The following is a 12,459-nucleotide window of genomic DNA, read 5'->3' as shown; positions in this document are numbered from 1 at the left end:
AACAAACAGACAAACTCTGAAAAGCTCAGAAACATCAGTACAGTTGAAATATTCCTCTCTGCCTCTCTATAACATGATCATGTATGATACCATACCGTAAATACATTAAAGTCAGTTCATCATGGTGACACACGAGATGTTCAACAAAATAAAAACCATGTTAGGACAAAAATGAAGCTTGACATGCCGGAAATTCACCAGGAGGTCATTTTTAAAGCAAATGTAAAAAAGGGCTTGAAAAGTCTTGCCAGACCAAGAGGCCTAATGCCACCCTATTCAAGGCTTAGGTGGTCCAGAAGTCCAACAAAAACACCAATGTGATCTTTAAACCAAGCTTGATGTAAACGTACTGATAGATAAAGATGGGGAGCTGTCTCCAAAGCAGGAATTAATTCAACTTTTTTCCTTGTTTTAGGAATTTTCTGTAACCTCTCCACTATTTCCTAAGCTATTTTCAAGGACACAGAAGATCTCACGGGTTTGTTTTGCAGCATTGACCAGTCCTTGCAGGTTTGAAATCATAAGTCTCAAGGCCCTAACACACCAAGCAGATGGTAAATAACTGGTGGTGATGAAGGCCGCCTGTGGCGTAAGGTTGCAGGGCTAGGGTTAGGGTTGCACTTCAACATGGCGCAAAGACTACAGCTGAAGGCAACCATGTATGTTCTGCGTTACGCGTGAGAGGAAATAACTCTCAATGCCACCAGACGATGGTAGTCTGCTGTTTTAATACGAGAACACCATTTTCACACCGCTGTCTGTCACCACTCGTATTATAGGTAGCCTAATAATCGAGGTAATATCTGATAAAAAGTTTAAAATGCCGCTGACGTAATCAGTCCTTAGTCTTTTAGTGGAAAAAGAAAAGAAGAGAGGGAGGTGACCTCAACCAATCAGTAATTCCTCTCATGACCCGCACCAACGCTGACCGACTCGGATGAGTCAAACGAGATTCACAAAGATTCAGGTGAGGTCCAACTGGTAGTTACGTGGCCAGACACAAAAACTAAGGTGACGACCTCCGTGGTGTGTCAGGGCCTTAACAGTCAACCTGTAGAAGCAGAAGTGATGCATTTGGAAGAGGTGTGCTTTGATACGGTCCAGTTTCTTCTGCTCGAGCACATGCATGTGTACTCAACGTGGCCATGAAGTATGATCGATCCCTGTCCCCACTATCAAGAAGTCCCAGTGCGTTCTGGCTGTATCCGACCAAAGAGACAATAAGTCAATAAAGTTGGCGTCATGTTCGCTGTGTTTTTCTCCGGTGGATTGGCCTACCTAAACTTAAGCATGCATCATGATCATGTAAAGCCATGCACGCATTATATGGTAACCATGCTCAGGCCCGGTTAGTGCTGGAGCAGTGTGAGTGCCAGTGGGGGATTTGGCACAATATGGAAAGACAAAGCCTAGTGTGAGTGCACCTTCATGTTACTCCAAAACCCCTTTGTGTGCTTAGTTTGTTTCTTTGTCCAAAGATTCTGTAGATCTGATGGTTCATGGGAGTCGCAACTAGAACGTCAGGGGTCCAAGCACCAACAATATGTTCATCTTTGGTTTAGTGAGAGTTCATTTTAAAGTGAGAGTTTAAGAAGGAAATAAGGTTGAGATTAGATGATCAGTGTGGACAAAGAGTGGAATATGGAACGAGAAGGTCTGAAATGTAAAATGCAGGGTATTATTCATGAGATACTTTTTTACTTGAAGCCAAAGAAGCGAGGCTCAGCATTTGCATCAACATTCACTGTACCCAGCTTTGGCTTCAGCTCTGGAATGAATCTAGTCTTCATATCATCACTTGTCTCCATGACTCTTCTAAAAAAAATCATCTAGAACCTCCTCGCCAGACATGTGTTTCAAGGTCCTGGTCAAAATGTAGAACGGACAAGAGAATGAAGGTTTTGCCGTTGCCATCTCTCAATGAGCCTGCCAACAGCTTAATCAACCATGTTGGGATTCTGAAGTTTGTTTCCAGGTGACAAGGTGATGTCAAATATGAAATATGAAACAATGCGTTCATGTGACATCAGGACGATTGTGTTTTTGTTTCTAGACTCTGGGTTATTGGTTTTTTTCCATCAGCTCAGAGCGATAAAAAAATGTCAGGAAGGCTGCAGCTAAAATCGTCCTGGTAGGTTCACAAACTAAAGTAATTTGAATAGTTCTGAGGATGCAGCATTACAGATAACTAATGGGAGAGCCTTCCAGACAGTGAGGGCTGCCATAACGAAGGCTGAACCCCAGAATATCTGCAGGGCGCTTCATGGGTCTGTTGGGGTCCGAAGCAAACATTCATTAAGGGCCTCTCTCAACCAGCATCTACAATTATTTTCCAGCAATAATGCATGCAACATTTAACAGGACATTAAGAGTGACTGCTGTCAGATGGTGCCCCATTAAGGAGGCTTCCTACTGTCTTTGCAAAATGTGCACATTTTTTAAGGCAATGCTTTGGTTTAAAGTTCATCAGTTATTGGGGGGTCCTACTGGCCTGGGGCCCCAAGCTGTTGCCTGCCTTGACAGTTGATAAGCAGCGCCTCTGGGAAGAGTGTAGGAGGGCAAACCAGTGTCCAATAACATTAAACTGTGTTAAAGTTCGGACTTTTACAGTTCACTTTAAGATTTACAGTTCAGAGTAAAGTTTTCTGTTAAAGTTTCACATTAAACTTCAATATTGCATCATGTACCAGTGGAATTAGACGGTAGGAGGGAGGGGGGAGTAATCAAGGGGGAGGTGAGGAAGAGGAGGAGAGATCAGAAGAAAGGACGACACTGACTACAGCTGCCCATTGGTCGAGAGCTGACCGGATGAAGAGGATGACGAGGGAGTTGCCATCAGAGATAAGTGAGCTGTGATCATTCTGGCACTCAGAGAGCTGACTGAGCTCAGCAGGTTCAGGTCACCACCTCCCCTCAGTGCTGGATGATGGACGACCAGCAGGGAGCCGAGCTCTGCTACCCTCAGCTCCTCAACTTGTCTTGCAGGGTTATTATGCGCCCTCGCACTGAGGCCGTCCTCCTGTATGCTTTGCTTTCCTCTATCACTGTTCTCACTGTTGTTCTTAACCTGCTTGTCATCATCTCCATCTCTCACTTCAGACAGCTTCACACCCCCACCAACCTGCTCCTGCTCTCCCTGGCTATCTCAGACCTCCTCGTCGGGCTGCTGGTGATGCCGGTAATAATGGTAAGGGTCATAGAATTTTGCTGGCTGCTGGGAGATCTCATGTGTGCTTTTTCTGACATTATAGCCTTCATTCTTACCTCAACCTCTGTGGGGAACATGGTGCTCATATCAATCGATCGCTATGCAGCTATTTGTTATCCTCTGCAGTATTCCAACCAAATCACTCGCAGCAGAGTGGGGCTGTGTGTGTGTCTGTGCTGGGCCTGCTCAATCCTTTTCAATGGGCTGATCTTAAAGGAACATCTGAAGCAGGCTGACAGATATAACTCTTGCTTTGGGGAGTGTGTGGTGGTGATTAACTATGTGTCAGGAACAGTGGACCTCGTGTTCACCTTTATTGGCCCCTGTATGGTCATCATTGTTCTGTACATGAGAGTGTTTATCGTAGCAGTGTCTCAGGCTCGTGCCATGCAGACTCATGTTACAGATGCTGCAGTGGGCAAGGGTCGAATCACTGCAAAGAAATCAGAGAGAAAGGCAGCCAGGACTCTGGGCATAGTCATACTGGTGTTTTTGATCACTTTCTGTCCATATTACATTTCCTCTCTTACAGGAGAAGAAACAGCAAACAGTGCATCGTTGCGGGTCAGCATTGCGTCTTGGCTGCTCTACATTAACTCTTGTTTGAACCCTCTCATATACGCTTTGTTCTATCCGTGGTTTAGAAAAGCAATCAGGTTCATTGTCTCACTAAAGATCCTGGAGCAGTCCTCGTCTCTGGTTAATATACTTTAAAGATATGATGTATATAACCTGTTCAGTCTGAGCATAACAAAACTCAAACATCTGTCAGCTATGCAAAGTGATCAGTGCACATGCAGAATGTTTTATGTCACATGTTTGATGTCACTAAAACAAAGAGAAAGGCGGCTGGCACACTGCAGAGCTCCAGAAATGTTTCCACCACGGTGTCAGAAAAGCAGGTTCTGCTCAGAACGTCACCCAGGTGAAATATGTTTCAGGAAGATTGGAGCCCTGCAGAGTGTCTCTTTGTTTCAGTGACTTTTTTTGCTCCTCTCTGCAGCTGTCCTTTATGTTTGGATGTGTGATTTCTGGATTGTTGTCAATATGTTTGATGTCACACTGTGCATTTGTGCCTTTCTTTATTTCCTCTTCCCTCTTCTCTCTCTGAGCAGTGTGATGATTTAAAGATTAGGGATTCAGCGTGAAGTCAAGAGCTGCAATGTTTTGTTTCACAATTCTTGATTATTGACTCATTGAAAGTAATTTTATCAGCAATAATGTGAATATAAATGTTGTTTCCCTCGTTCTAAATGTGATAATGTTCCCTGTTTCTTCTCTCACATTACAGAAAACTCAATGTTCCAGTTAAAGACACGATAAATAAAGATGATTCTTTGTAACCTGAAAGTTGATTCTTTTGGTGTTTTTTATCATCAATATCAAACTGTTATAAGGTTTTACAACATAAGGATCAAGAGTGTCATAAAATCACAGCCGTCAGAAAAGGCCGATCAGTCGACACACCCACCTAATGCCACAAAAAGTTTCTGAAATAAATTATTTTTATAACACGTTATACAAATTTATACACAGCATGCTTTACATGAATATAATAAAGACAATAAAAACTATCATTACAAAATAAAGAAATAGATTAAAACATATGAAATCCAAAACAAACGTACGTATAAAGGATCCTGAACCATCACATGCAACACACACACACACACACACACACACACACACACACACACACACACACACACACACTCTCACACACACACACACACCTGATTTAAAGGGTTTTATCAGTCTGCACTAACCACGTGTGGACTTGTCTTTCTAGTCATTTCAAAAATACAATAAATTAATACCACATTTACTTATGCTGTGTTTAACCACAATATTACTTCAAATGTTATTCGTTTTTAAACAAGTTGCCAAGAGGGAACTTGCAGGATTAAGAGATGTCTATAAATCTCAGAGGGGACTCCTACATATTGTTTAAAACAGTGAAGTAAATTCAAATTAAATAATATTTATCATCCACACACACAGAGGTGGCAGAGAGGAACTTAAAGTCTCTGCAGGCCTCAGGTCAACGGGCTGTTTGTCCGACAGAACGTCACCATGGTTACTAAATGCACCTTCACAACGCTGTGTGAGCAGAGCTCTTCTTCAGATGCTTTATTGTTCTATTCTGGCTGCTCTCTTTTTAAGTGCCCTAACCTTCACCAGCCTTCATTCAAAGTTGCAGCTGTTATTCATGACAGCAATCTAATGCAGCAGGTTGTTTGATGCATTTGTGAATCTTTAACATGAAGAGACTCAACCTTTTAGATTTTCTCGTGTTTTTTGTTTTTTTTTAATTGAAGTGACTTTAGCGGTTATTGACAATCAACAGAGACTCCAGTGTTGTTTGTGATTTGAGCTCTGATTAACCCGTACATGTACTCACATTTACTGATGCACTGACTGTTTGGCACTTTTTTAATTCTGTTGTATGGGTTACAATGAAAAAAAAAAGAATTATTCTATTTTACATACTGCTCATACTCAGAACCTCACATTATGGCCCATCATAAAAAGTGTCAAATCTTGGACTACGTATCTATTTAAAAAAGTACAATTAGCCTTTCTGACTGAGTCTTATAAATGATAAATTCTAACTATGTTTCAGAGAGCAGGAAAAGTGTGTTTTAAGCTGGAGACAATCTTTTACTCTTAAAATCAATATCATGTGGGGCTGAAACAAGTTCTCAAATAAATCGAGTAACTAGATGTGGTTTCGTCTAAATCCGGACTACTAATGATCTCTCTGTCAACAGGCACTCAACATTTTGATATATTCATTGTCTTAAATGTTCTGTTATTAATTTCAGCAGACTATGTCTCTGCTCCTCCCCCCTGAACTGCTACCTTATCGTGGTGGGGGAGTTTGAGTACCCGAATAACCCGAGGAGCTATGTTGTCGGGGGCTTCATGCCCCCAGCAGGGTCTCCCAAGGCAAACAGGTCATAGGTGATGTGTCAGACTAAAAGCAGTTCAAAGAAACCCTGTGACAACAACAGCAATAAGGACTGTGACGCTGCCCGGAATGGTGCAGCCGGGGTCCCACCCTGGAGCCAAGCCTGGGGTTGGGGAACGTAGGTGAGCGCCTGGTGGCCTGGCCTTTGCCCCTGGGGCCCGGTCGGGCCCAGCCCGAATGGGTGACACGGGCCTGTCCTCCTGTGGACCACAGAGGAAACTCTAGGGATTGGATGCAGTGTGGATCAGGCAGCAGTCGACAGTGGGGGCTGCGGCATCCCGATCACCGGATTCCTCCTGGCCGTGGAACACTGGACCACCTCTACACTCCCCAGCGGGTGCTTGAGGGTTCATGGGAGTTCGCCCAACCAGTCCACATGTGCTTCGTGGATCTGGAGAAGGCATTCAACCGTGTCCCCTATGGTGTCCTGTGGGGGGTGGTCCAAGAGTATGGGGTTCGGGGCCCTTTGCTAAGGGCGGTCCGGCCTCTGTATGACCAGAGCAGGAGCCTGGTTTGCTTGCCAGCGGGACGTTGGACTTCTCGCAGGGCTGCCCTTTGTCACCGGTTCTGTTCATAACTTTTATGGACAGAATTTCTAGGTGCAGCCAGGGGCCGGAGGGGGTCCGGTTCGGGGACCACAGGATCTCGTCTCTGCTTTTTGTGGATGATGTGGTCTTGTTGGCTCTATCTAAACCGAACCTTCAGCGCACACTGGGGCGGTTCACTGCAGAGTGTGAGGCGGCTGGGATGAGGATCAGCACCTCTAAATCTGAGGCCATGGTTCTCGAACCAGAAAAAGATGGCCTGCCCTCTCCGGATTGGTGGTGAGTCCTTGCCCCAGGTTGAGGAGTTTAAGTATCTTAGGGTGTTGTTCACAAGTGAGGGGAGGACGGAGCGCGAGATCGACAGATGGATCGGTGCAGCGTCGGCAGTCATGAGGTCGCTGTATTAGTCCGTCCTGGTGAAAAAATAGCTAGGCAAAAGGCAAGGCTCTCGATATATATATATATATATATATATATATTTTTTTTTTTTTAAAGTTCTATTTTTGGGCTTTTCAGCCATTAATGGACAGGATGGTGGATAGAGTCGGAAAATGCACGAGGACTGTAGCCTCGATACATGGGAGCGCGCACAAATGTGATTCTTCCATAGTGTGGCTGGGCACACCCTTAGAGATAGGGTGAGGAGCTCGGTCACCAGTTAGGAGCTCGGAGTAGAGCCACGACTCCTCCACATTGAGAGGAGTCAGCTGAGGTGGCCAGGGCATCTGGTCCGGATGCCCTCTGGATGCTTCCCTGGGGAGGTGTTCTGGGCATGTCCCTCCGGCAGGAGGCCTCGGGCTAGACCTAGGACATGCTCTGATCATGTGTTTATACCAAGATAACGCAGATGCTATTGCTTACAAACTCTCATGTCGCATATTTTCTCATGATTGTTTAATGACTGTATAATGTCAAGGAAAGATTTATGAATAAACTGAACAGAATAGGATGGAATTGTTGTTAGATATGTTTTAAAAGACCGGACGAATGAGCTAACTAAATGGCCTGAAATGTTGTTCCCATATATATTTACAACCTGGTTGAATCACCCAGCCATTTTAGCAAATAAGTCAGACGTGATTATCTTAGCAGAAGCGTGTCAATCACTCTGGATTAGCGTGGTGAGGAAAGAGAGAAGTTATTTGACTTCTATCTGATAAAAGTTGACTCCCTGTCATGCACTTGTTGCCACCTTGTTTTTTCAAGCCCTGGTCAAGAATATCCTCGGAGACAGTTTGTGCTCATTTATCGAGATGACATGCAGATCCTTTCCAAGAAGAAAGAGGAAGCCAGATTTCAAGAGACAGTGTGTAGTCGAGTAGAAGGCCTCAGATGTAGGGGTGGGAGCCGTTCTTTGATGACTGTTGGCCATTAAATTGGCCCTTACATAATGGTACCATTGTAACCAGCAAAAACCATTCCACCAAACCCCTGCTGGCATCCTACAACTCTTGCCAATACTGCATCACAAGTCCCATCCTGACAATGGTCAAATTTTGCCATAGTCCAAACTGCCGTCTGCCAAGGAAACAGCTGAACTGGTCATTACCCATGTCTTCAGAGTCCAGTTCACTCTCCACACAACTCACTGATTGATCTTTTAAGACATCGTGAATACAAAGTTGGGTAAAACGTAAATCTTTTATAATCACTGTTTTCTTTGACCACATTTGTAAGAAGGAAAACACCTGTTCAAACAACCGGTTTAATTGTCTGCACAAGGTGATGACTTCAAGAAACCCTATAAAATCACAATGATTGTTGTTTGTTAACAAAGATATTTAATTTTATATCTGTAGATCATGAAAGTTATTTTTGAAGACTTATTATTATTATTCAGACCAGCTGAAAACACAAACTTGTCCTCACCACCAGTGTATTCATTAACACCTTCTGACTGTATCCTCACTGTAGTTTCAACATGAACACAAACATGCTAATGAGAGCCGTGTCGTCATCCCAGAGGGAGCATGTTAATAACAATGATAATACTTTGAACCACAGGTGAGTTCTAGTTGAAAGGCATGAATGAATACACTTGAACATCAACACATGATGCAACAAACCCCCTCCCCACACAGGAACCTTCACTACAGACATGATCGAAAAATCACTAAACCCTTTATCACTCACCTAAAACAAACAGACAAACTCTGAAAAGCTCAGAAACATCAGTACAGTTGAAATATTCCTCTCTGCCTCTCTATAACATGATCATGTATGATACCATACCGTAAATACATTAAAGTCAGTTCATCATGGTGACACACGAGATGTTCAACAAAATAAAAACCATGTTAGGACAAAAATGAAGCTTGACATGCCGGAAATTCACCAGGAGGACATTTTTAAAGCAAATGTAAAAAAGGGCTTGAAAAGTCTTGCCAGTCCAAGAGGCCTAATGCCACCCTATTCAAGGCTTAGGTGGTCCAGAAGTCCAATAAAAACACCAAGTTGATCTTTAAACCAAGCTTTATGTAAACTTACTGATAGATAAAGATGGGGAGCTGTCTCCAAAGCTTGAATTAATTCAACTATTTTCTTTGTTTTAGGAATTTTCTGTAACCTCTCCACTATTTCCTAAGCTATTTTCAAGGACACAGAAGATCTCATGGGTTTCCTTTGCAGCATTGACCAGTCCTTGCAGGTTTGAAATCATAAGTCTCAAGGCCCTAACACACCAAGCAGATGGTAAATAACTGGTGGCGATGAAAGCCGCCTGTGGCGTCGCCACACGTTGCCTTTCATCTTGGCCAAAAAGTTGCACTTCAACACGGTGCAAAGACTACAGCTGAAGGCCACCATGTATGTTCTGCGTTATGCGTGAGAGGAAATAACTCTCAATGCCACCAGACGACGGTAGTCTGCTGTTTTAATACGAGAACACCATTTTCACACCGCTGTCTGTCACCACTCATATTATAGGTAGCCTAATAATCGAGGTAATATCTGATAAAAAGTTTAAAATGCCACGTTATCAGTCCATAGTCTTTTAGTGGAAAAAGAAAAGAAGAGAGGGAGGTGACCTCAGCCAATCAGTAATTCCTCTCATGACCCGCACCAACGCTGACCGACTCGGATGAGTCAGACAAGATTCACAAAGATTCAGGTGAGGTCCAACTGGTGGTTACGTAGCCAGACACAAAAACTAAGGTGACGACCTCCGGAGGGTCGCCGGTTCAAGTCCCGGCACGGACCAAGTCCAGAAATTGGATTGGTAACTGGAGAGGTGCCAGTCCACTTCCTGAGCATTGCAGAGGTGCCCTTGAGCAAGGCACCGAACCCTAAAAACTGCTCTGCAGCGCTCGCATGGGCAGCCCCCTCACTCCGAGACCTCTCCATTAATGCATGTCACTAGGATCCTGTTTCTGCATGAGTGTGTATCTAGGCCTATGTGTGTGTTCATGTTCATTAGACAGAGTGTAAACTGAATTTATAAAGTATAAAACAAATTAATTAATTTTAAAGTGAGAGTTTAAGATGGAAATAAGGTTGAGATTAGATGATCAATGTGGACAAAGAGTGGAATATGGAACGAGGAGGTATGAAATGTAAAATGCAGTATTATTCATGAGTTACTTTTTTACTTGAAGCCAAAGAAGAGAGGCTCAACATTTGCATCAACATTCACTGGACCCAGCTTTGTCTATAGCAGGGGTGTCCAAAGTGCGACCCGGGGGCCATTTGTGGCCCTTGAGTGGATTTTTTGTGGCCCTTGACTTCAAATCGAAGAATCAGAAGATTTTGGCCCAAGGCCTCATCAAATGGCATATTTCGTTCTTATATCTTATATATATATATTTTCTTCTTTCGGAGACCTATAAAATCCTGACTATTATTTCCAAAAAATTAGAACACAACAGTTTCCCAAAGCAATTAGTTATTGTGTATTTCATTACCAATATTTAAAAAAAAAAAAAAAAAAAGCCCTGTGGCCCGTGAGCGATTCTAACGCGACAATTTTGGCCCGCAAGAAAAAAAGTTTGAACACCACTGGTCTATAGCTCTGGAATGAATCCAGTCTCCATATCGTCACTTGACTCCATGACTCTTGAAGTTTTCACTGTGAGATCAATAAAATCATCTAGAACCTTCTCTGCAGACATGTGTTTCAAGGTCCTGGTCAAAATGTAGAACGGACAAGAGAATGAAGGTTTTGCCGTTGCCATCTCTCAATGAGCCTGCCAACAGCTTTATCAACCATGTTGGGATTCTGAAGTTTGTTCCCAGGTGAAAAGCTGAGGTCAAATATGAAATATAAAAAAATGTGTAGGTAAAAAATCTAACATCAGGACGATTGTCTTTATGTTTTTGCAGTCTGGGTTTTTGTTGCTGCTCTTTCATGTTAGAGTGATAATAAAATGTCGGGGAGGCTGCACCTAAAATCGTCCTGGCTGGTTCACAAACTAAAGTGCACTGCTCAGAAAAAAAAGGGAACACTAAAACAAAACATCCTAGATCTTGCTCTTTACATAGTTGAATGTGATGAAAAAAGAAATCACACCAAAATGATCAATGGAAATCGAACTTTACGAATCAATGGAGGTCTACATTTGGAGAAACTCTAAAAATAAAAGTGGAAAAACACACTACAGGCAGGTTCAACTTTGATGTAATGTCCTTAAAACAAGTCAAAATGAGGCTCAGTAGTGTGTGTAGCCTCCACGTGCCTGTATGACCTCCCTACAACTCCTGGACAGTCTGTTGTGGGGCTGGTTGATGGCGCGAGACATGATGTCCCAGATGTGCTGAATTGGATTCAGGTCTGGGGAACAGGCAGGCCATTCCATAGCATCAATGCCTTCATCTTGCAGGAACTGCCGACACACTCAAGCTACATGAGTTCTAGCATTGTCTTGCATTAGGAGGAACCCAGGTCCAACTGCACCAGCAGATGGTCTCACAAGGGGTCTGACGATGTCATCTGGGTACCTAATGGCAGTCAGGCTACCTCTTGCGAGCACATGGAGGGCTGTGCGGCCCCCAGAGAAATGCCACCCCATACCATTACTGACCCACCACCAAACCGGTCATTCTGAAGGATGTTGCAGGCAGCAGAACGTTCTCCACCGTGTCTCCAGACTGTCACGTCTGTCACATGTGCTCAGTGTGAACCTGCTTTCATCTGTGAAGAGCACAGGGCGCCAGTGGTGACTTTACCAATCTTGGTGTTCTCTGGCAAATGCCAAACGTCCTGCACGGTGTTGGGCTGTAAGCACAACCCACACCTGTGGATGTCGGGCCCTCATACCACCCTCATGGAGTCTGTTTCTGACAGTTTAAGCAGACACATGTGGCCTGCTGGAAGTCCTTTTGCAGGGCTCTGGCAGTGCTCCTGTGATCCAGCATATGTGTTATGGCATTTTATTTTTTGTTTTTATTGTGTGCTGTGTTTTTGTGTTGGTTTTATCGTTTGCAGTGTATTTTACTTTTCATTTATATCTTAAGAACTGCCATAGTCACATGCTTCATGACTTAATTAATCACATGACTTTGCCCCAATCCCGGAGACCTTCAAATCAGCGCACCTGTGTTGGTGCGGAGGAACGCACATAAAAAGGACGGAAGCAACAAACGGAGAACGCGAACGGGACGAGAACGGGAACGGAACGGGGATGGAGACGGGAACGGGGACGGAAACGGGAACGTGGCCGGAACCGGAAGAGCAGGAAGACCGCGTACCACCGCTCAAGGAGTAAAGGTGAAGGACGGCACACGCATCGGGGACCACGCAC

The 12,459-nt window shown here is 43.9% G+C and overlaps 1 protein-coding gene and 1 long non-coding RNA gene across 2 annotated transcripts in view; one reads left to right on the top strand and one right to left on the bottom strand.

Annotated features, from left to right (window-relative positions):
* The window catches only part of LOC306820606, a 113,106-nt gene that overhangs the window by 86,078 nt on the left and 14,569 nt on the right, over positions 1 to 12,459 (bottom strand). The gene's annotated exons all lie outside the window — the stretch shown is intronic.
* LOC306820597 (trace amine-associated receptor 13c-like) lies at positions 2,647 to 4,041 on the top strand. Its single transcript, XM_079338477.1, has one exon. It carries the CDS (start codon positions 2,924 to 2,926, stop codon positions 3,920 to 3,922), a length of 999 nt encoding a protein of 332 aa, XP_079194603.1. The 5' UTR covers positions 2,647 to 2,923; the 3' UTR covers positions 3,923 to 4,041.

The sequence above is a fragment of the Symphodus melops genome (assembly GCF_947650265.1).
Source record: "Symphodus melops genome assembly, chromosome: 2".
Classification (NCBI taxonomy): domain Eukaryota; kingdom Metazoa; phylum Chordata; class Actinopteri; order Labriformes; family Labridae; genus Symphodus; species Symphodus melops.
The sequence above is the reverse complement of the archived record's forward strand: the minus strand, read 5'-3'. Positions and strand labels throughout refer to the sequence as shown.